The following is a 24,736-nucleotide window of genomic DNA, read 5'->3' as shown; positions in this document are numbered from 1 at the left end:
ATTCGACTCCACCATGGAGTCACTGTGGGTTAAATTACCAGGCTCGAGGAGCAATGTAATACTAGGGGCGTACTACCATCCACCAGACCAGAAACCTGAAGGGGACCTTGAAATAAGGAAAAAGATCAGGGAGGTGTTGAGGACAGATAGGGTTGTAATAGCCGGGGACTTTAATTATCCTCACATCAACTGAGTCAATTTGTGCTCTTGAGGGCAGGTCCTCTCATGAATTAGAAACTGGTTGAGGATGAAGAAGCAGAGAGTGGGTTTAAATGGGCAATTTTTGCAATGGAGAGAGGTGAAAAGCAGAGTGCCCCAAGGATCTGTTCTGAGACTAGTGCTTTTCAACCTGGAGCATAAATGACCTGGAAACAGGGTTAAGTGGCGAGGTGGCCAAGTCTGTGGACGACACCAAACTTTTCCAAGTGGCGAAGACCAGAAGAGATTGTAAAGAGCTCCAGAAGGATCTCTCCAAACTTGGAGAATGGGCAGCAAAATGGCAGATACATTTCAATGTAAATAAATGTAAAGTTATGCACATTGCAGATGCATTTCAATGTAAGTAAATGTAAAGTCATACACATTGGGGCAAAGAATCAAAACTTTCCATATGGGTTATGAGCTATCTGTGACAGATCAGGAGAGAGATCTTGGAGTGCTGGTGGACAGCTTAATGAAAGTGTCAACACTATGTGTGGTGGCAGTGAAGAAGGCTAAATCCATGCTTGGGATTATTAAAAAAGGTATTGAGATTAAGGGCCCAATCCTATCCAATTTTCCATTGCTGGTGCTGCTGTGCCTATGGGGTATGCACTGCTTCCTGTATTGGGGATGCAGTCACAGAGGCCTCCTCAAAGTATGGGAACATTTATTCCTTTACCTCAGGGCTGCATTACAGCTGCATCGGTGCTGGAAAGTTGGATAGGACTGGGCCCTAAAATGGCTAATATTATAAAGACATTGTACAAATTGATGGTAAGGTCACACCTGGAGGATTGCGTCCAGTTCTGGTCGCCACATCTCATAAAGGATATAGTGGAAAGGGAAAAAGTGCAGAAGAGAGCGACAATCCTAACCAACTTTCCAGCACTGACTTAGCTGTGCCAATGGGGCGTGTGCTGCATCCTGCAGTCAGGGGGCAGTCACGGAGGCCTCCTCAAGGTAAGACCAAGTTTGTTCCCTTACCTCAGAGTTGCATTGCCCTTACCACGATGCTGGAATGTTGGTTAGGATTGTGCCCTAAGATGATTACTGGGCTGGGGCACCTTCCCTATGAGGAAAGGCTATAGCTTTTGGGCCTCTTCAGTGCAGAAAAGAGGAGCCTGAGGGGGGCATGATTGAGACATACAAAATTATGCAGGGGGTGGATAGAGAGAGATGCTCTTTTCCCTCTCACATAACACCAGAAGCAGGGGACATCCACTACAATTGAGTGTTAGGAGAGTTAGGTCAGACAAAAGAAAATATTTCTTTACCCAGCATAAATTACTCTGTGGAACTCCTTGTCACAGAAATTGGTGATGGTATCTTGCTTAGATACCTTTAAGAGGGGATTGGACAAATTTCTGGAGGAAAAGTTCATCATGGGTTAAAAGTCATGATAGGTATGTGCAAGCTCCTGATTTTAGAAGTAGGCTACCTCAGAATGCCAGATGCGGGGGGGGGGGCACCAAGATGTAGGTTATCTTGCTGTCTTGTGTGCTCCCTGAAACATTTGGTGGGCCACTGTGAGATACAGAAAGCTGGACTAGATGGGCCTTTGGCCTAATGCAGCAGGGCTCTCCTTATGTTCTTATGTTAACAAATGGAACACTTATGCACCAATGTGCCTTATTTTAGGGTAAGCAATACTCTAAGGAAGACTGAACATATATGCTTGACCTGCAGAAGTTATTCTTTGCAGGTAGCAAATAGAATGCTCACTGGCTATCCAAGGTCTAGGTCTCACTGGAAATTCTTACTAAGGATGCATGCCCAAAATGCCAGACCAAGGGCCAAGTGATCATTGTGTGATCTGCATCCATTTCACGTAGTTGATCTCCATGTTTTGGAACTGAAATTGTTTTGGTTACAGTGATAAATGATTTCTGTGGTAGATAAATAGGGGAAAAGTATTGATTTTGTTTGACTGCTCAGCAGCTTTCACCAACATAAACTGTGATAAGAGGAGTTGTGCTGGTTGCTGCATTGTTATTGGCCCATTCCTAGTTCATAGGATAATACCAAATGGCAGTACTAGAATCTGTTCTGCAGTTTACCAGTTTGTTACTGGGTGCAGTTCAAGATAGTACTACTGACCTTTCACAGTACATGATCTCAGTGATGTGGCTAAGGGGGTGCAGGGGGTAGCTATTGCACTGGGCAACAAGCTTTAGGGGAGCAACAAGTTGAGCTTGACACTAGTGGCCAAAATTGTGAAAATTTTGGTATGTACAAATAATATCATCATGTTATATATCATTGGATAGGTAGTTTAATGCAGAATGCAATGAAACAAACCACATCAGAATATCTTTATTCTATAAAAAGATATGGCCAATTAACCAAAAAATGAAAACACAATTGCCTTAAGGAACAAAAAGTGGATTTCTTTAAACTCAAAACAGACCTATGAAACTGATTGTTCTGAGAGCCAATGAGATGTTATTACGATATAGCATGGAACCAATAAGGTGCTAATATGGAGGAGGCAGGTTTCCCCCCAATTTGCACTTTTTAAAAAGCCCAGGTGTGATATCACTTCCAGTTGCGACATCACTTCCGGGGCATCATTTTGAGTGCCGCACTGGGATACATGTTCAGTAACTACGTCACTGCATGATCTGTCTCCAGGGTATATCAAAGAACACCTTCTCCCAACTTGAACCTTCTTACTAACATCACCAAATGAATCTTCTTTGGCAACGTCCAGAAGGACTAGACTGAAGACCAGGAGAACTGAGTCTTTCTTGGCTCATTTGACAAGTCCTTCAGGACTCGTTTTTTTAGAGAGACTGTCACAGGAAATCCCTTCAGATGGTCCGTCAGAAGGGTGTTTGTCATGCAGGGCTTTTGGAGATCACTAACAGAGAGATTCCCTTCATTCTTTTTGCTGCTGTTAAGTTCTATTATGTTATTCTATTGTTATATTGGTAATAATTGCTGATTTTTTAATTTTAATATTAGGACCATATTTTGCTTATATTTTACAGAGACCTGCCTTGATGACCCTGTTTGGACAAAGACAATATAACAATAGCTTAGTTGCAAGACATATTCTGTGCCTTATGCAGAGCAGCCCAGGATCAATCTGTGGCATCACCATACTGAGCTAGGAAAAACTCTGGCTGAAACCCTGGCCACTCTTGGTATATTTTTCTAACCAGGTCAGATATGCAACTTCTCCTCCATTTGTCACTTGCCAAGCAAAACATTTTCCATCTGTACCTGATAGTCAGTTTGATCTTCTTCGCTGCTGGATGATGATCTAGATCTAGAGGAAGAGGAGCTGCTTTCCCTGCTTTCACTGCTTTCACTTGAGCTGCGACGGCTAGCAGTTGCTTTTTGCTGTCCTGGACGCTGCAAAATGTTTTGAAAAATGCATCTTCAAGACTTTTAGCAACTTGGAGAGTTATTCTACACAATAAGGCAGGTAATCTTATATAATTGTCAGTTTGGTGGTTTTTTTTTCGTAGCAGTTCGTATTTTGTAGAAATGCCTATCTGTAACCCCTTCTGGAGGATGGGGATGATAATAAAATTGTTTCAGAATAGCCTGACCTACATGTTTCAGTGATGCGGAGCCTGATGGGCCAGCCTACAGCAGCTTCACACAACCTTCATAGGATTATTCAGGAAGCTTCTTGCGTGTACAGGTGGGCCCTTGTTACCCAAAGGTTCTAAACCCGCGGATTTGACTCACAGAGGGTTCTGAACTAGTGGTGGAGGCCCACACCTAATTTCCTGGATGCAACCGAATGTGTTCCCCAGTCACATCTGGGAGGCTTTCTGAGGCCTCCAGAGTAGACCTCCATGTGTGGCCTCTGTGGGCCTCAGAATACCTCCAGATGCAACTGGAGAACATCTCTGGTTGTGTCCGGAGGTCCTATTGGACCCGACCTGCAGATTAGTTTATATGTTGAGATTGCCAGGCCCTATGCAAAGGGGAAGGCAATATTTAGAAAGGGAAGCAGACTTCTACAGCCTTAACAGTGAAGAAGCCTCACCACCCTTTCCATGTTGCTACCATTCCTTTTTATGAAAGGCAGCTGTGAAATTATCACCAAGGGCAAATCCTGAGAAGCCTGTGAAATTGATCAAATCTGCCATGTTCACAGAGCTTATCCAAGCTCCCCGAAGAGGTAGAGGAAAACTGTAGTAAACCATTTGTGAGCTTAGCAGTTGCATAACAAAAAAATACTAACAGTGGTAGGATATGTGTATGGCAGCTTATGGGTGCTCCACCATCCTAGAGAAGAAAATAACACAACAGTCCATGCACATTTGAAAGGATTGTGCTGCAGTTGTGATGAATAATTTTTTTAAAAGATACCACATGATAAATCAGCACTGGAAAAAAGTGAATGGACAACATGGGGATGGAATCGTCTGGGATGAAGGGCCTGAGATTCTCAGGAACAAAGGAGTTATATAACAAAGGGTGTGACATTGGAAGGCTCCAAGATGCAAGCACCTTTATCACTTGCACTTTTCTGTGTGCATTTAAAGAAAGGAACTTTGGAATATTGAAACAGCACTTTCTGGCTCCAGTGTTATCTCTGTCCACTCCATCTCCTACACCACCCCCTGGCAAGCTGAGCAGAAAAATCTTACCTTCTGTCCCTTGAATGCAACGAAGCTGAACTCATAGATTTTTTGTGGAGTGCCCTGGGAAAATAAGAGAAGCAGGAAGTTGAGCAACCTGTCCTTTTGCAAAGGCATCAGCATGTTAACTCACGTTAAAAACTAAGCGATATACTGATGGAATTAATGTTTCAAAAATATGAAAGAAAGTGCCTCTGAATGCCACACTCCTCACAATATTGTCAGAGAATTTAGTCATGTTGATTAACATTGGCATCATCGTTGGCTGTCTGACTACAAGATGCAGCCTCCTTAACACTGTTTTACCAAATCAACAATAATATTTTCCTCAGCATGCTCCACCAATATTTGCTGGCACATGCACTTTGGAAAAGAATAAACTTCAGACTATTTTGTGAGAGCAGAGCCACAATTCATCCAACACAAGCTTCCGAAAAGTAGCCATTTGGATTTCATTTATGGCACTAACAACAATGATGTAACTTTTTCTTTTTAAAAATATTTTAGCGCTCTTGCTACTGCTGCTGCTGGGAGGATCATCTCTCTGGACTTGTTACCACATCTTAATCCAGAGCAGTTCCATTATGGAAAAAGCAGTGGAAAGATTGCAATCTGTAATTCATCCCAACAGTACCTTCTTTGGCATCAATACAGTGCCATGCTTGGTGGCAGCTGTGGGTGCAGTGGTGTCACTAGGAGGGTGCAGGTGGTGCGGGACGCACAGGGGAGGTGACGTGTACTGGGGGGGTGACATGCTAAAATTGCAGTGGTTAGGAGTAATACTATCATGTTATATACAGTTGGATGCAGACTTTCCAGCTGAATGCAATGCAGAAAACCAGAGTAGGTGAGTAGGTGACCTTGCCTTAGTCCATCGGAAAGGGCAGGCTGAGGGGAATCCAATGGTCCTGATCCAATGAATGCAGCCCCCAAAAACACCTGAGAAGGAAGTCCCTCCCTCCAAGCAGACGAATGTATTGAGCCCTATGGAAAGCAAAACTAAGCCTCACAGTTGTGTTTACTCATGAGTAAGCAAATGTGCCTTGGCTGGTGGTCAGGCCAGGTAAAGGGGAATGTGAAGCCACCAGAATGGTCCTGATCTGGTGGAACTGGAACTCAACAAATGCTCCAGAAGGCAGCCTCCCTCTCCCCCCCACTAAAAAGGATCAAAACAGAGGCTTCAGCTGATAAGGTGAACCTTTTTGAGACTTGCAAAGCCAGGTGGATCCTGACAGTGATCTGGTTTAAACAGAAGTTCTTAAATTGAACAGGGCACTGGGTAGAGCTGAAAACCTTACTGATTGTGTAGAGGGGTGCTATTGCAGGCAGGCTACAGAGGAAATTCACTTGGTGGACCAGGGCTGGCTTCCGCTTATATTTGTTTTACTTTAATTATTTATACTTATTTATTTTAATTTGCCTGATGATGTCACTTCCACCATGACATCACTTCTGGTGGGTCTTGGACAGATTGTCATTCTAAAAAGTGGGTCCCAGTACTAAAAATTTGAGAACTGCTGTAATAAGGTGTTAGCAAGTTGACAACCTAGGGGTATGTGTGTGTGTGACACCACTAGTGACCGAAATCACTAAAACCACAGTTTGGAGGAATAATACCATCATGTTATATATCAATCAATGCATCATTTCATGCAGAATGTGTTCTATCTTTGTTCCATCAAAAGGTACAGCCAAAAAACCAGTGGGGGCAGAGTGATGGTACATCACCATGCCCACCACCTGGGGTGTTGCCCCCCCCCCACTGCATGGGGGGTGACGCGCTGGCATTATGCACCGGGTGACGCGAACCCACTGTGTGGGTGTGCACATATGTGATAGTGCAACAAGTCTTATTTTCAGGTGACACTCACTATAATGCATGCACCAATGCCCTCTGTAAAAGACACCTTTTTACTCCAAGCACCATGGCCTGGGCTTAGCTGACTTGCTGGATGGAGGAACTCCCCAAGCAGACCAGCAGACAGATCCTTGTGGGTTCCAGCTGACTGACAGTGTGCCCTGAGTCAGCTGGAACTGGAAGGACCATGCCTGTCCTCTTTGCCACAGTCCAGGCGAGCAGATCTGCCCTGCCCTCCCACAAGGGAGCCATCAGCTCTACACACGGCAGTCACAACTCCATTACCTTTTTTCTTGGCATTTCGTGACTCTCACTGCTGGTGTCACTATCCTTGCTGCTGCTGCTGCTGCTGCTGCTGCTGCTGCTACTGTCGCTGCTGCTGCTGCTGTCACTGCTGCTGCTGCTGCTGCTACTGCTACTGTCGCTGCTGCTGTCACTGCTGCTGCTGCTGCTGCTACTGCTACTGTCGCTGCTGCTGCTGCTGCTGTCACTGCTACTACTGTCGCTGTCACTGCTGCTACTGCTGCTGTCACTGCTACTACTGTCACTACTGCTGCTGCTGCTGCTGCTATCACTGCTGCTGCTACTGCTGTCACTGCTGCTGCTGCTGCTACTGTCACTGCTGCTGTCACTGCTGCTGCTGCTGCTACTGTCACTGCTGCTGCTGTCACTGCTGCTACTGCTGCTGTCACTGCTGCTGTCACTGCTGCTACTGCTGCTGCTGCTGTCACTGCTGCTGCTGCTGCTGCTACTGTCACTGCTGCTGCTACTGCTGCTGTCACTGCTGCTACTGCTGCTGCTGCTGCTGCTGCTGCTGCTACTGTCACTGCTGCTGCTGCTACTGTCACTGCTGCTGTCACTGTTGCTACTGCTGCTGCTGCTGCTGCTACTGTCACTGCTGCTGTCACTGCTGCTACTGCTGCTGCTACTGTCACTGCTGCTGCTGCTGCTGTCACTGCTGCTGCTGCTGCTGCTGTCACTGCTGTCGCTGCTGCGGGAAGACCTATCTTTGGAGGTGTGCCTGCCTCCATACTGACTGGCAGCCTTGCTTTCACTGCTGCTGGTGCTGTCACTGCTGTCGCTGTCACTACTACTACTACCACTGTCACTCTTGCCACTGTCACTGCTGCTGCTGCTGTCCTTGCTGTCAGCACTGCTGCTGGTGTCACTGCTGATGCTTTCGTCCCTCTGCTTCAACTGCTTCTTTGCAGCGAGCAAGGCAGAGGAGGAGGAAGAGCTGGAGGATGAAGAAGAGAGGCTGGAATCTCTGGATTCTGATTCGTCACTCATTGTTTTGGATTTCCTGCCACGCTGCTTCTTTTGACGTTCAGCCACATCCTGCAGTGATGGTCAGAGGAAAGCAAAAAAACACTTTTTAAGAAGCACAAGTCTTGCCCTGTCTGTGCAGATCCTTTTCTTACCAGGGAAAGAAAATCACTGCTATGAGGGTTACTTTATTTGGTAATGATATTTTGTGCAACACACCTGTGTTTACATGTTCTTGCTATTCCAGCAAGGGCAGAATAAAATAAGGGTGCCAATCGATTTAAAAGAAATTTATTTTACCTTTAGGCAAAGGACCCAACCCCCTTGATTTGTACTTGGAAAGCTTTGCCCCTTTAAAATGGCACCAAATCAAGTCCTCCCTGGGAATTATTGCTTGGAAGCACTTCTTTGGGCAATCATGACACTTTTTCTAAGTTCCGCCCTTATTTATACCTTGTATCCCTTTTTGTATCCCTTCTTCTTCTCTTTGACCATTTCTTCATCTGCTTGGTCTTCCTGAGCTTGTTGATCCTCCTCTACTTGTTGATCTTCCTCTTCGTCGTCCCACGTCCCACGTCCCACGTCCCTTCTTATCCGGTGTGCTTGAGAGGTCGACCTCAGTTGGACCTCCCCTTGGATCTCATCAACAGCAGCACCACTACAGTCTACAATTCATACACATGCATTAGAAAATGAACACAGCTTGTTGAATGCTTACAAGGCTACATAGACCTTTTGGTCACATGGTAATTACCTGGTCTCATCTCAACGATTAATTCATGATGTCCAGAAAGGAAGTGCCACCAGCCTTGCTCAAGGGGCACAATGTCTCTTGTTTTCTTGATAGTCCGTTTACAGATTGATGCAGAGATGCCTGGGATTCTCATAGGGAATAGCTGACAACCATATATTCTTGGATCTGCTTTGCACGGACATTCATCTTTAGCCTTGTCTCCATATTTAGTGGGCTTATATTTCAATTCATTGCTTTGCTGCGTGAACACAAAGTTGTCGTGATTTGGCAATAAAGTAATGTGCAAGGTTTACATACAAAGAAGTGAAAGGTTTACAATAAATAAAATGCAGGCTCAGTATTATCTGACTGTCTTACCACTATTATCTCAACATTATACCATTTTTATTCCTCCCCGCCTTTGAACCTGAAATATATTATGCCTGATAACGAATAACAACTTATCCTTAATGTGGTTCACATTGGTTGTATAAAAACTTGTCTATTCTTTTATATTTGGTAGTAGTTATTGTGTTAAGTTAATTACTTCCTGCTTATTTTATAATTCTTTCCAAGAAATTGTGACTTTTACCAAGGGATGTCAGAATGTGTCTGAGCCCAGGGACTCTATCACTCAGCACATATCTATAAATCTCAACCAATTCCAAGTACCTTGAACAAATGATTCAATGTCATCCTCAGTTCCATAATCTACTAGTAAATAATGTCATTTGCTATGGGGCATGCACACACATGTATGTGCACATGTGTACCCTCCCACACACACACACACACACACACACTCAGAGGAGATATTTACAGTAATGTCGCCTTGATCTGATGGCCTTCCTCTTGGCTTGAAAGATTCGTCCTCAATACTTTCAGGTTGCGGTGGAAGAACTGGAGATATTTTCTCAGAATATGGATCTCTTGCTACAACATGAGCCTCATGGCTGTGTGGATATGCAACAGAATGTATTTAACCATGGTAATTTGAAGAAGGATGCATTTGGTGCTAGGAACGCAGCATGATGGGAGAGGCCATCACCCAGTAGTAGAAAACAAGCTTTGCACATGCAGGTCGCAACATGCACTTCTAAGCTTCTCCTGATAAAAGGGTCTTATGTAGCAGGTCTGGGAATGATAGGCAGCACAATCCTGAGCTGCCCAGAGTACGGGGCTGCCGTAACACCAAAAATGGCTACCGAAGCATCCTAAGTGCAACTGGGCGGCCACCGGCAGCACCTCGGGGGAAGGGGGCATTTGTTCCCTCCCCCTGGGTTAGGAAAGTAGCCCCACAATAGGATTAATCAATTCTACAGAAGCTTTGGAGATGCTGCAGAATCAAAGAGTTCCGTGTCAGGCTGCATAGCCCAACATAGAGTTCAGGATCCATTGGTGCTCCACTGCTCCTGCCCTCCTCCCACCCTCCCCCCAGCATGCATCCTCCACACCCTCTCCCCACTTCTCCCCGGAATGCCTCCTCCCTGTCTTCCACCATGCTATCACCTATCTCTCCGCTGCCCAAAGGTGACCACTGAGTGGTGGAGAACCGCTGTTCCACTGGTGCTAGCCCAGCAATAGGTGGTGCTGGGCTAACTCCAGTGCTTGGCTGGTGCTGAGGGCCCACAAATGTGCTTTATGGCATGTTTGTGAGAGAGGCGCACCATCGGTGAACCGACACACACTGTTTAGGATTTGGCCTTTAGACCTTGGAGATCCAGTTAGACAAGATAGTGCTGGATTAGGTGGGCCAATTATTTGACTTCCTGCATGGAGCCCTGTCATAACACCTCAGAAAGTTGAGAACTTCAATGCAGGGACATATATAATGGGAATGTTTTCAAAGAGGACCTCCATATAGATGGTAATACCCATTTCCTACTATTCTGTATTCTTATCCTGAAAATATCCTTGGGTATACAGATTCCTACTGATGGCAGAAGGCCTTAGGGAACAATAGATGACAAGATAAACAGATTTTAGGCAAATGGAAGTCAGCCACTTTACCTTATTCTTATAAACTCATACTGCTGGCGAATTGGAGGCATTTTGAACTTGAGGTTCGCCTTCTCGAAGTCCAATGTGGCAGTAACCTTGGGTGAGGCATGTGAATGGAATTCGCCTATCATTTCCACACCATGTTGCATATCATCAGTGTTAATTCCATAGAGTACTTTACTCCTACCATGGAGGCTATAAGAAGATGGGAAAGGGCATGTATTACAAATTTCCGCACTATGTTTTGCTAGTATTGTTTCAGAGTCAGAATTCCCTTTTTCATAAATGACTCATAACTATTTTTTTTAAAGAAGTTACTGTTTTCCTTACGCAATATCAGCTTCAGCATTAACTTGTACACTGGTAAGATCAGGTAATTGGGTTTTTTCACTTGATGGAGTTGTCCTTACATTTGCTACAAGAGACAAAACAAACCAAAGATGTAAACAAACATGTAAGGAGGTCAAGGAATAGTCTTAACTATTTACAAGTAAACATGTACCGTAGGCCCTCCTTATCCATCGGTTTGGCATCCACAGATTTGACACAATGTGGATGCCAACCCCGTGACTGGAAGGTACTTCTAGTCACATCCAGAAGGTCCTGTGAGAGACAACTGGAGATTTGATTATTCGTGGAAATCGGTATCCAAGGAGGGTCCTAGAACAGATCCGCTGCGGATATTAAGAGCTTATCGTATCTTAATTCCATAAAAGCAAAGTCTTTGTCTTTATTTTTAAAATCTGACTAATTATTAAGAACAATTGAGCAGTAGGTCCTCAAAGTCAGGTGATATGATATGACCTAGTTGGAGCTCATTAGTAAATTTCTGATTATTTGGGATGGAAGTGAACAATGTTTTAGAGAAACTAGGTTGGCCTTTTGTTGATAAATAACACAGTCATAAGGAACTCTGGGGATAACATCTAATAACCAAGTTGCCAGCATGATGATAGGGGATGCTAGAAGTGTATAGTGATCTATATCACTATGGATAGATTTGGATTAGGCTCACTGGATACATAATGATGAAGAATAGCTTCACTGACCTTAATGAGGTTAGACCAGCAATTTTTAACTTTTAAAATCTTATAGCACACTGAGAAGGTGATAAAATTGTCAAGGCACACCATCGGTTTTTTGACAATTGACAAGGCATACCAGATTGCTCACATCCCCCAAAAGCCTCTACGAATATATGGCCCTCCCCAAACTCATGTGGGCACACTTGCAAACCATTCACGGCACATCAATGTGTCACAACCCAGTGCTTGAAAATGACTGGGTTAGACTAACATGGAAAAAATATAAGCAGGATCAGAACACAAGTAATTCCCGAATGGTCATGCATTCTACGATAGGGTCAGAGCTAGCAAGATATATTGAAACACATGCACATGCGGACAGGTGCATACACACACTTATGAATGATAAAATAATATCTATTATATATTCCAACAGATATCAACATTTTGCATATGTTTTCATGTACCTGTACTGCATTTTTGCTGTTTTTAAATTAGCTAAAAGAGTAATGTATTCTTGTAAAGAAGAAGGCAGATTGTGAAAGTAAACAGAATGGTCAGAGCTCAGTGTTCCTAATCCAATCACATCCACTGATGAAGTCCCTCATGTTAGTTTAGAGCCCTGAAGTCTTATGAATATATGGCAGGTGGGTGGCAGATACCTCTCTCTTGGTATTTGGGTATACTCGTAGAGCATTTAGCCACAGCTGTAAAGGAACGTAATTAAAGCTGCTCCCTAACCTGGATCTGAGTTTTGTCACATTCTTCCGTTGTTCCCAACATATGTTATTCTCAATGAACTATAAAGACATGTTATTACCAGACTCACCCTTTAAGGAAGCTTGTGCTACAACAATGGCATTCCAACTGACTTCAAATGGCAGACCAACTGTAGTAGGACGACAGTGCTTCATCTCCAGCATCATAGCATTAGTCAATTCTTGTGAAAAATCAGTTTGGACGATTTTCACCAAGAACTGGAGCAAAACTTTTAGCTGGTTAAGGGGATCTTTCCATGCCTGCAGTGGAATGAAAATTCAGCATGTTAGAAGACCAAGAGATAAAGTTATTAAAGAGATTGTGAAACAAAGAAGACAACCCTTTACCTTCTGTACATTTCTACCGTCAACTTGATAAAAGGCCATTTCCTGATCAAACATTTTAAGAGAAGCAACAGCCACTGGATCTTTAGGAGATGAACGTCCTGGCAGCTGAAATCAGAATCAAGAGTTATTTGATGTTCGGTCTCTTCTAATACATAAATATCAGTAAGTGAATATTCACTTAGAAATATTTTGACTGTTTAAGGCTGTGATCGCAAACCTACGTCCATTGTAAATGCTCCCAGTTTCTTGAAAATGACCACTTCTAAGTCCTATAGAACAATCCTATACATGTTTACTTACTTCTAAGTAGACATTGTTCTATAAGACTTAGAAGAGGTCATTTTCAAGAAAGTCCCATTTATTGCAATGGTTCTAATTGTGTGTAGGACAGCAGAGTTCTGCTGTCACAAAATGGCTGCTGCTGGAGGTGGCAGCACCACCACAACAGCGATGGACACTGTTGTGCCCACTGCAGTAGGTAAGGTAGCTGTGGTGCAGGTGGGGAGGGGTCAAAATTGGGCAGGGAAGGGGAGGAATGGGAGGCGGCAAGAGGGGTGGATCTGGAAGCAATGGGGTATACTGGATCCAATGCCCTCTTTTAACAAACTCCTCCCCATTGTTTTCTCCTTGGACTTGCACCAGGCTACACAGCTGGTACAGGTACAGGGACACCCATTGGCAAAATGGAGACTTAGGGAGATGGTCCCAAACCACCACCACCAGCAGCAGCCCCCGCTGGATATAGCAGTCACTGTATATGGCTACATTGTGCTGGGGGGGGGAGGATAGGATAGGGCTATAGGGCTCTTAATTCTACAGTAGCCTCAGACTAAATTAATTCCTTGACAGGCAACAGTGTTATGGGTTACCAGGGTAGTTATGGTAATTCACCTATAACTGCAGTTTTCAAACTCTCTGGAGTTTGAAAAGCACAGTAAGTTCAGTAGAGGACTGGTGAGTACATCCCAGTCCCTACAGCCCCATTAGCGATGCGACCATCGCAATGCCCTAGTCTGAATACCACTGACCTATACTATGAATTTCCGTAATGAAGAGCAATGGCAAATATTTGCCATAAAATCAAGGGTTTCATGAGCACAGCCATTCTAACAAAAGGTTCCAGTATAATCCCTTTCACCATTTCCTTATGACAAATACAAACATATACAATACCTCTCTGCCGGTCTCTTTTATCTTCTGATGAGTATCATACTGATCAAATTCTTTCTCTGGCTTCTTCAGCAATTCTGAGATGCCTTCAAAGTGTAGTGCAGCCTGTTTTTCAAAAATGTTTTCAAAAACATAAAAGCTATTTAACAAGTGTCATACATGAAACGATATAGTAACACAGCAACAAAATAAAACCATCATATTTTTTCCAGAAAGGAACTATTAAATGCAATGCACACCGCAAATGGCTCAAATCTTGTTCCTGCACCAAATACATCCAAGCTGGTCATGACATCTGTAGGGAACACTGTTTGGGGGCTATTTATCCAGGAGAATTTTCCAAGTACCCCAACTTCATATTGATCTGAAACCAAAACAAAGACAAGGATGATTATTGAACTTTGGAAATCAAAAGTTTCCTCTGCAACCATTGTTTGGAAACATCCTTTGCACTTGAATTAGCTATTGCTTTTATTGTCTTTTGGACTATATTTTGCAGTAGGTAGGTAGGTAGGTAGGTAGGTAGGAGATAGATAGATAGATAGATAGATAGATAGATAGATAGATAGATAGATAGATAGATAGATAGATAGATAGATAGATTATATTGTCTTTTAGATGTAAAAAATAATCAAACATGGTATGGCAAATGTCCTTTATAATCCTCTAGCACAGTGGTTCTCACACATTTTATTAACTGTATTTATATGCCGCTTTTCAACATTTAGCACTCACTTTTTAGATTGAAAATCTGTCAGGACCCACCAGAAGTGATGTCATGACCAGAAGTGACATCATGAAGCAGGAAAATTTTTTACAATCCTACCCACACTTACCTAGGAGTAAGTCCCATTTAATATCATTGTTAAAAGAATATACATAGTAGCTTGCTAAAAGTACAGATCTGTAACATCTCCCCAAATGCAGTTACATTCCATGGTAGCATCAAATCTAATATTTTTTTAAAAATATTGAAATGAATGAGGACCCACCTGAAATTGGGTCCCCACCCACAGTTTGAGAAATACTGCACTAGCACTTTGACAAACATTTCAATGGAGGTACAGATGATAAAGTTTAACAGGTCTTGTCTTATTTGGTAAAGAGTTGAGAAATACATAACTGTGGACTACTTACCGTTATACTTACTAAACTGAAAAATTTTGCTATAACGAAGGCCCAGTTTGTCAAGGGTAGTAAGTTTGGAACTCAGAAGTGCGGCTGCAACATTGCAAGCTGAAGACCTAAATAAGATAGAAAACACTATTGAAATTAAAAACAATTAAGAGCCTTGTGGCCCTCTAATGACAATCTTGTGTCTATTTCTAGATAGTAAGAACATTAACACAGGGACCTGTCCTATCATCTGTTGTAAATAGCATTTACATAGGTATGGACATCAAGTAATGATAATGATGATGATATGACAATATCTCACCAGTTCTTAAACTTTTGGGGAAAGTTTGAACTAGTAAGCACCCAAAAGCCCCAACCCAAATGCCAGGTGCACTATGACACCATAATATAATAATAATATCAACATATCTGATAATCTCCTTTGCTGAATAGAAAATATGTTTTCTGTTAAAGATCAGTGGCCTAACAGAGCATTGTAAGAAATAAAAGTTCCATTGTGGGATGGACAGTCTGGTTGTAACTCAACTTACACGTCCAAGAGGTGTGGAAGTCTGATGTTTGCCATTGTCTTCATGTGGCAATATGCAAAGCTACGAAGTTGCAAATTATTATCTCTGAGCAGCACATTAACAATAGCTAATACCAGAGGCAGAGTAGGGTTGGTTTCAAGGAGGCCTTTGCAAGCTATTATTCGGACTGGAACAGGACGTGAACGGTCAGCAAGGATTTGCATGAGAGAGCCTTGCCACTGAAGGAAAAGAACATGTTCCATTGTTATCTACTAATTATATTAACTCCAAGTAACTGAGTAGGTTGCAGTTATAAATTGCACACACAGCATTAAATAGGAACAGATTGATCTATTATGGCGGTCAAATCTCAAAGGCAAAAATAATGCAGTGGGATATTATTAAAAGTTTGAAAGAAGAGTTCATGATGAATGATATAGGACTTTTGTGTGGCTCATTAAAATCCAGTACATCTGAATATAATAATTGTATGTGTGGTCCACTGAGCTCAGCACTCTTAAGTCCTACAGTGCTCAACTAATACGGCAATCTTATGCACAGTTACCTGGGAGTAAGTCCCCTTACTCAATGCAGTTTATTTCTGAACAGACATGCATAGGATTGCAGAGTGGATTATCTTGGGAGGGCATGATGGAGATAGCCAGCCCAGTTCTCATGTGTCTGTAAACCATCTTGTATTCAATTGTAGACTTTGAGACATGGAGGTTTTATTTTTAGCTATCAGGCCTAAAATCACTATACTGTGATTTCATTATACTGCTTTTAGCAAAGCATTTGCCAGTATATGAGCCTGAGCTTTTTAAAAATCATATTTTTGATTCACAAGATTGCAGAGAAAACTTTGTAAGTGTATGTTGTTGGCATCCTTCAGTCTCGGAAGACTATGGTATCGCGCTCTGAATAGTGGTTCTGGAACAGAGTGTCCTCTCCAGTGCGCGAAGCCTGGGTAAAGTAGGTATGGAGGATAGACTCTTACCCATGCAGCAAATCCCCCCTCTCCACGTTGCTGAAATGATCCAATGGAAAGGCAGAAACCAATACGGTTGGTTCCAGTGGTGTCGCAGGAGTTGCCAGAATGTGACTGTGTTCAGCCATGAACTGCCTCAGGGACTCCAGCTCCAGATTTTGCCTCGAGGTTGACTCCTGAAGCCTTTTCCATAACTGGATGTAGCCACAAGGCAGTGGAGGTTTGGGATCAGAGTTTTCCTTCTCTCAGATGAGCTGCCTTCCCAGGCTAATGAGTCCCATCTACCCGGTGGCTGTTTAGTCGCCTCTTTCGACAAGTACAGCCAAACTGAGGGCCTATTGTTATCTCCAGCCCCCAGGGGATTGTAAGTGTATAGGCAAGAATGTATTATGGAAACAGGCAATGGCCTCGGTTAAGTGCAGGGTGAGTACAATGAAAGGCTTTTAAAGGCTGGTCTGATACTTATAATAAATCTCAGACCTCAACTAGGTTGGTATTGCATTGAAAATAGTACATGACTACGGAGTTAATTTATTCTATAAGAGGCATGCTTTGAACCTTATATTTTCACCTAGTATTTTCATTTGATTGTCTTAGTATTTGCAGCTTTTTCTTTTTGTTTCCTGCTCTTATCTGTTTAGATTACTTATGTGGCAAGTACTATTTAATTATTGAATATCATACACTAATCTACCGAATATATATTCAGTATATAATGTATTGGAAGTTTCAGGTTCAAATCCCCTCTCAGACATGAAGTTTCCTGGGTTACTTTGGGCCAGTCACTGTCAATCAGCCTCACCCACCTCACAGGTTTGTTGTGAGGACAAAAGGAGGGGCTTTTTGGAGGAAGAGCAATATAAAAATGTGGGGGGAAATGCATCTTAATATATCAAATTAAGTATCTTTAGTTATATTTACCTTTGTAGGATCTGGTTTGCTAATTTGCACCATGGTTCGAACAGCTTCAACCTGAATGTAATCTGGATAATCACCAGGCAGAAATTTCATGACGAGCTTCATGCTGGTTGGCTGACCTGCATTACCAATAGATTTCAGAGCCAATAGCATTTCCATTTCTTTGTGATTGGTCATTGCATCATTTAAGAGGTTGTGGAGAGGCTGCAAACAAACAAAAAATTGTGACGCTTTCTAACTTGACACAAAGCTCCATGGATGTAATACATGTTGCTGTATTTCCTTAATGGGGAAAAGATGAAGAGCACAATGCAACTGTCGTCATTACAGTCATTAATGACTGACTTGGTTGTTTCAGAATTTACTGTATGTTCACTGAGTATAACAACGAAGGATCATGGCACGGTTGAGCTAGAGGAGACCTGAGGGTAATGCCAGTTGAATCATATGAAGAAAATGCCAAAACTATGCAACAAGCATTCATTGACCAAGCAGCCCCAGATAACAAGCATTTCTTTTCCTGAAGGGAACAGAGCACAGTTCACTCCAAGAAAAGCAATCTGGGTCCCCTGTGAGAGCATTTTCAATCCTTGAAAAGAAGAAATCCCTCCATTCTTACCATCTGGAGTAGAAAAATGGTTGTTTTGGCTATGAGTGTTTTAAATTAGGGTCCAATCCTATGCAACTTTCCAGCTCCGGTGTAGCCATAATGCAGCCCCGTGATAAGGGAACACATGTTCCCATACCTTGAGGAAGTCCCAGTGACTGTCCCTCCACCGCAGGATGCAGTACACACCCCACTGGCACAACTGCACCAGCACTGAAAAATTGGATAGGATTGGGCCCGCTGTCATATAATATCATTCATTATTTGTTAGACAAACAGAGAAACCAACCAATGTCTTTGGAAAATACATCATTATTTTCTAAAGACATGTTTTAGCTTTAGAAGCCACCTTGGGTATTTGCTTTGGCATGAGAAAGGCAGGCATAAATTTCTTAAAATAAAATAAAAATAAATAAAAATGTTTTAAATTAATGTGAAAAAGCATCACATACCTGAAGTGCTACGTTGGGGCATGGTTGATCCCGAGCACATATTTTTTTTACCATGGAACCATATGACAGAAAACAAACTGCTGGAAGCATAGCCTCTTTTTGTTGCTTGATTATATTGAGCAATTCCTGTTGGAGAAAGGGAGAAATAGTTCTATGGGATTAAATTTGATGACTGATTTTTCTTTTTCAGGTGTAACAGTCATCCTTTTGATATGCATTGTGTTGATTTATCTATACTGTGATTTAAATTCTACACTTGTTTTCAATTTGATGCAATCAATGATAGTTTCAGGTGTACTCACAATTGCTACTGCAAGTGCGTGCTCATCAGTAGGGATGGCAGTGTGGAAGACTGTGAGAACAAGCCAATATTTTTCATAAACACTCAAGTCAGCACGACTTTCCCACAGGTCTTTCACAAACTTCATTGAGTCCGGAGTGCCAGCATAAGCAATTCCTATCAACAGGGCTTTCCTGCAACGAAGGGAGGCAGATATTGAGCATTTTAATCTTTCTCTCCAGAGAAATGCTGATGGGAGTATGGTTATGGGCTGATCTTGAAATATCCTGCTTGAGTCAAAAATGTTTAGGATGGGTACTAATCACTATGCCAGGACACGATGCCGATGCTATGTAGTCTATGCTACTGAGCCAACGCACCTGGCATGATGGTTATTCAAATGACTCCTGTAGAGTTCCTGCAGGCTAGCGACATCCAAACGACGACACAGTTGGACAAGCTGTAGGTACTTGATAGCATTGTCCTTTATGCTGCCTTGTTCCGATCCTTGCAATATTTCTTCAAGCTATTAGATTAAAAAAAAAAGACAACAGTTAATCAAATCTATTCACTGTGCTCAGTAAGTACACATGGTTGTCTTATTGGCTTTAGAGAGAACAAAACCATTCAGAATACTAAGATTTCTCTACCTGTTGTTTCACGTTTCCAGGCTTGATCATTGTCTGAGGGGGACTAACTTTTCCAAAGTCATAATAAATGTTTCCATGGTCCTGCCAGCTGACATGTGGCACTTGGGCAGGTCCATTTTTCACTTCGCTCAGTATAAGTTCTTGTCTGGAAAGAAGGAGGAAATCACAAGTGCCGTTAAGGATGCAGTCACTCGTGTGGGCTGTTTCTGGAATGACTCCAAAAAATCAGTAGGACACATGGGAGAGCAGAGGTGTGACTCCAGAGAAGCCCATCAAATGTAACAGAATTGTATCTATAGTGAGCAAGGGGATATAGCTGAGAACATCAAGCTAACACTGCTGAATTAGGCCAGAGGACCAATAAGCATGAGATGAAGGCATACCCATGCTCCCTTGCAACTGGCATTCAGAGATTCACTACTTCTGAACGTCAGATAACATATACTCATCATAATTAGTAGTTAATGATAGACTTGCCTGCCGTGAATTTATCCAAGCCTCTTTTAAAATCAACCTGGTGTCATCATAACATTTTGCGTTAGTGAAATCCATAAATTAATTACTTGCTATGTCAAGATGTGCCCTGTTTGTCTGTCCTAATTTCCCTTCCCTTGATGACCCCTGGTTCTACTTTGGTAATAGAAGGAGAAAAACTTCTCTCTCCACATTGTGCATTGTTTCAATCCCCCCATCAGCCACCTTTTTTTTAAATAGTCAAAAGCCTCAACAGCCCGTAGGCTTGAAGGAGCACATGTGCTAAATTAGTTCTGCAAACATTTGGATGACTTGGACAGAATCAGCAACTGAGGGTACAATCCTACCCTGTGCTGGAACAGGCAAGACAAGAGGCTTGCGCTGTATCCAGCACAGGATAGGGTCCCAAAGCATCTCAGCCAGAGGTAAAGGGAAACTTTACCTCCTCCACCACCTCCTGAGATGACACAAGCCAAGGAGAGTGGAGCAGCTTGAAGTCACTCCGAACTCCCTGGGAACGGGGGTTGGGATCTGGCAAAACTGTCTCAAGCGCTCATCCAAATTGGAACTCCATATAGAACTTGGGGAATAATTTTAGCTTTAAGTACCTTGAGAGTTGCTGGAAAGTAAGAGTTACCACTATTATAGAAAAAAAACGTATAGTTGCTTGGGCTGTATTCTTAGCATTGTCTGTAATTGCTCTGCAGTAGGGAATCTAAGAAAGTTTATAATGAAAAAGAACTCCTGGATACTTAAACTGGTTTACTTGTTCTAGTATATTAGCTCCAATATTCTAATTTAAAAGCTTTCTGAATTTACCAAAGACCAAGATTTTTGACTTGTTCTAATTGAGTTGGAGGTTTTTCCTCCCTAAATATCCCATGCAGCTTGACAAAGGCTGTTTCAGCCCAATGTGTCATTTTGGCAAAGCTTTTTAGTATGCAAAGTGAACAACAGTTGACTTACCACAAATCAACCTTTGAAGTAGGTCACTATAAGTCTAATTTTGCAAATGAAAACATGAGGCTGAATAGTGATTTGCTGAGCAAGATCTGACAGTTCTAAATCAGCATTATATCTGCTAGGGAACATGGATGCAGAATAGAAAAGTACAGGCATGTGCTGCTTAACAACTTTTCATTTAACGACGGACTGCATATATGATAGTGGTCAAAGCACAATAAAGATGCTCTTAATGAGGCAATCACGTCTCCCATAGCCTGCAGCAGAGTGTCCGTTTACACGACAGAGAGGCTCTTAATGCAAAAAAGAGGCAATCCATCTCCAGTAGCCTGTGCTGCCAGTTAGTGTCTGACAGGGAGTGTCTGTTTACACAACAAAGGCAATAGATTGAATTGTGAACTGAACAGTGAACTGAATTGTGAACAGAAAGTGAACTGAATGTTCACTTAATGACCTAATTGCATAACAACAGGGATCAGAGAACGTATCCCCATCGTTAAGTGGGGCACAGCTGTACTGAGCTTCTGCTAACATGGATGTTTTTAAAACTGATTTGTTGTATGATCCATGGCCATTTATATCTCAGGAGTCACTGCACTAAAAATAGAGCATAATTTCCAAATGATCTAATTGTTTTAAAAAGTCTGTGGGTGGATATGGGAGCCTGAATACAATAAACTTGTATGACATCTACATGAATGACCAGCATGTTCAAAGTCAAGAGGCTGTGTGTCACCTGGCAGTGATGAACATCTGATCTGCTTTGATATCAGTATGGAGCTGGGCATGCAGACAGGCTACAGTGTTTCTGCCTGCCCATGGCTCATCTAGAATGAGGACACAGAGATGCTGGATAGCAGATGCTAAGGTGCATTCTGAAGATCTTAGAACTGGAATAATCGGACCACTGAGCTACTTTTGTTAAACACTACATGTGCGTCTGCACAGACAAGGAGATTTCAAATTCTATCATTTGAGCACGTATAATTAAATGATTTTGAAGACCCATCATAACAAACAGTGTTGGCTGGAAGCAGATGATGCTGTTTATTATATGGAGCACTTGGTGGAGGCAAAATATGCTTTATTCAGTTGCTGCTAAGTCCAATGCCCGCTTATGCTATATGGTTCTCGCATAGTAGCCCTTTTTAACGAAAAAAAATTCAGCTGTCGCCACTTACTTGGCTATCATAATTCCAGCACTATCAAGTTTGTTCAATGGGGAAATCTCGTATACTTGCTCAGAGTCAACACGAGTTATTAGATCTCCAGCATTTTCATATTTTAATGCGATGACAAATGCGGCAGTTCCTTGAACCATCTTTTCTTTCTAAATCATGGAAAGTGTTGAGTTTAGTGAGTATGAATACATTCTGATTTTGTGCTCAATTCAGGATGAATATGCTTATGGCATTCTTACCAGAGGACAGTTAGGGAGGAGGTCGATGTAGGATGCTCCAATGTTTTGCTGCACTTTTGTAGTGCAGTTGTTCAAGTCTGTAGTCTTTGTAATGATACAACCACCATTCTTCCTGTCAGTGATATACTTTGTTTGGCACTCACCTCCAATTCCAGCCTGCAGAGATTGATAGATATGTCAACTTACTAACAATACAACCCTATCCATTTCCCACCGCTGGCACCAAAATGGTAACTTTCACATCCTATAGTGGAGGAGGGGCAGATGTGGAGGTCTCCTCTGGGTATGGGAATGGTCATTCCCTTACCCTGGGGTAAGCCTATATGGCATATAAGGATCCAATCTGACCTGCACATGCTAAATAGCAGGCACAAGTCTGTGTGGACCTGCACTGTGGGATCAGATCTGGGAAGGAGGATAGGATATCAGCAGTGCCAATGCCACCAATTCTGCCTCTCTCCTGGATCCAATCTGCTCACCCCTTCTCCCTGCAGTGCCCGGTTTTCCCCCTCCCTGTCCCATCCCTCCTCCTGCCTCTCCAGCCTCCTCGCTGCCTCACCTACTGACATATCTGCTCTGGTGAGCAGTGGGAGAAGCGATGGAAAGGTGGCCACCAGTGCTCCCCGTAGCGCTATAAGTAGCACACTGTTGGAGCACCTTTTACAACTGACACTGATTGCTTTATGTCAGCCAGCGCCAGTGGAAGATAACATACAACCTCAGAAGTATAGGATGGGGGCCTAAGTGACATATGAACTCAAACCCAAATAGGAAGAAAACATGTAGACTGTGCAAAAATTTATGATGGTCAAAAAAAATGAAACTGTTATGTAGGTAAGAAAATTCCAACAACTGAGAATTTTCATTTATCTTTTCCTTTGTTGCTGTTTTCCCATTTCTTTAGTATTGTCTACTAAACTTTAGAAAGCCAGAGAGAAATAGACTTGGCTATACTTTGGCTAATCTCAAAATTAGGCAATGCTCTCTGGCCTAGATATTTCATAGTGAAGGAAACAATATGGACCCAGATTGTTTGGGTCAAACTCTCCCAGGCATTTGGTAATTCTAAACATTAATTAGACTTTTTACTGACAAAAGTATCTAATTGAATAATATCAAATCATTCCACTGAAAAATTAGACATCTGGCAGTGGCTGGGAATGAGAGACAGACAAGAGGAGTAAATGGACAGCCCAATCATATGGTTTTCCCTGCCATAGCATGCAGCTGTGCCAAAGTGAACTGTGCTGCATTCCATGGGGGGGGGGGCAGATCAGGTGGGTTGGGAGGGGAAAAGGAAATTATTTTCCCTCTGTACGACCAAGAGGGGTGACAGAGGGAGATAACATAAGAAAAACCTGGCTGGATCATGCCAAAGTCCATGTAGTCCAGCCTCCTGTATCTCACAGTGGCCCACCAGATGTCTCAGGGAGCACACAAGACAAAAGAAGACCTGCATCCTGGTGCTTTCCCTCACATCAGATGCTACTGAGGTACTGGGAGAGACCAATTATCACACGGCCCACTCTCTCAGCAGCACTGCTTCTGCCGAGGCATCACTTTGCAGACCACCTCTCAGCTGCTGAGCGGCGAAGTGATGCTGCGGCAGAAGTGACACTGCTGAAAGGGTGGCCATGTGATAATTGGCCTCTTCCAGAGTGATAATTGAGTCATATCTTGAAAATATAATCAAAATTTGCACATTTTCTCTTCGGTCATTTGCAGCTAAAGAGTTTCTATGACAGAAAAAAAAGTATTTCTGGCCATCATCTGCTTAATGATATTTCCTGCTCAATGATGTCATTTCTGGCCCTCAGCAGGCACCGTGGATGGTATTTGGCCCACTATATGAAATGAGCTTGACACCCTTGATCTAGGGAATTAAGCAGATAACAACAGTAGTTCACTCCTCACTGAAACAGAAGAATAAACAGTAACAAAGTAAGGTATTTCACTGCTAAAGTCAACTAGAGTCACTTGAAAAGATGACTGTAAATGCCGCCTGGATGCAAACTGAAAAAACAAACCTCTGATAGCTCATATACATCTTCCTCACGAGGTGTTACACAGAACATATTCAGTATCCCTCTGGCAAAGTTCACACAAGAAACGGAGGTGCCAGGTGGTGCAGAAATGCTCCCAACACAGCTATCCCTGTATTCAAATTTGATTTCCTTGTCCACACATTTTTGAAGTGCCGCAGTTTTCTTAGCAGAATTATCAAACTGATCTCTTGGATGGAATCCAACAAACTCTCCCAGCTGGAGATTGCGAATCTGACAATAAAAGTAAAGGGGAAAATTACTTTATTTCCATCAGATGTAATATAGAAGGAGAATTCTATATTTTGGCCAAGGCTGAGCACTTGTACTACCCC

General features: G+C 42.6%; 1 protein-coding gene across 1 annotated transcript in view; it reads right to left on the bottom strand.

The window, feature by feature from the left end:
• Positions 1 to 24,736, bottom strand: part of LOC136648464 (vitellogenin-2-like) — a 44,107-nt gene that overhangs the window by 10,940 nt on the left and 8,431 nt on the right. The window contains exons 4-25 of the mRNA XM_066624577.1: positions 24,387 to 24,635; positions 22,360 to 22,515; positions 22,121 to 22,269; positions 19,503 to 19,647; positions 19,233 to 19,378; positions 18,875 to 19,046; positions 18,573 to 18,698; positions 17,517 to 17,717; positions 15,629 to 15,846; positions 15,099 to 15,205; positions 14,201 to 14,325; positions 13,965 to 14,066; positions 12,792 to 12,896; positions 12,515 to 12,704; positions 10,991 to 11,075; positions 10,670 to 10,855; positions 9,480 to 9,612; positions 8,681 to 8,918; positions 8,380 to 8,591; positions 7,369 to 7,998; positions 4,812 to 4,865; positions 3,427 to 3,558 (exon numbers count right to left, since the gene is read on the bottom strand). Coding sequence (XP_066480674.1) covers positions 3,427 to 3,558; positions 4,812 to 4,865; positions 7,369 to 7,998; positions 8,380 to 8,591; positions 8,681 to 8,918; positions 9,480 to 9,612; positions 10,670 to 10,855; positions 10,991 to 11,075; positions 12,515 to 12,704; positions 12,792 to 12,896; positions 13,965 to 14,066; positions 14,201 to 14,325; positions 15,099 to 15,205; positions 15,629 to 15,846; positions 17,517 to 17,717; positions 18,573 to 18,698; positions 18,875 to 19,046; positions 19,233 to 19,378; positions 19,503 to 19,647; positions 22,121 to 22,269; positions 22,360 to 22,515; positions 24,387 to 24,635 — 3,861 coding nt within the window. The remainder of the gene's footprint in view (positions 1 to 3,426; positions 3,559 to 4,811; positions 4,866 to 7,368; positions 7,999 to 8,379; positions 8,592 to 8,680; positions 8,919 to 9,479; positions 9,613 to 10,669; positions 10,856 to 10,990; positions 11,076 to 12,514; positions 12,705 to 12,791; positions 12,897 to 13,964; positions 14,067 to 14,200; positions 14,326 to 15,098; positions 15,206 to 15,628; positions 15,847 to 17,516; positions 17,718 to 18,572; positions 18,699 to 18,874; positions 19,047 to 19,232; positions 19,379 to 19,502; positions 19,648 to 22,120; positions 22,270 to 22,359; positions 22,516 to 24,386; positions 24,636 to 24,736) is intronic.

This window comes from Tiliqua scincoides, chromosome 4, assembly GCF_035046505.1.
Source record: "Tiliqua scincoides isolate rTilSci1 chromosome 4, rTilSci1.hap2, whole genome shotgun sequence".
Lineage (NCBI taxonomy): Eukaryota > Metazoa > Chordata > Lepidosauria > Squamata > Scincidae > Tiliqua > Tiliqua scincoides.
The sequence above is the reverse complement of the archived record's forward strand: the minus strand, read 5'-3'. Positions and strand labels throughout refer to the sequence as shown.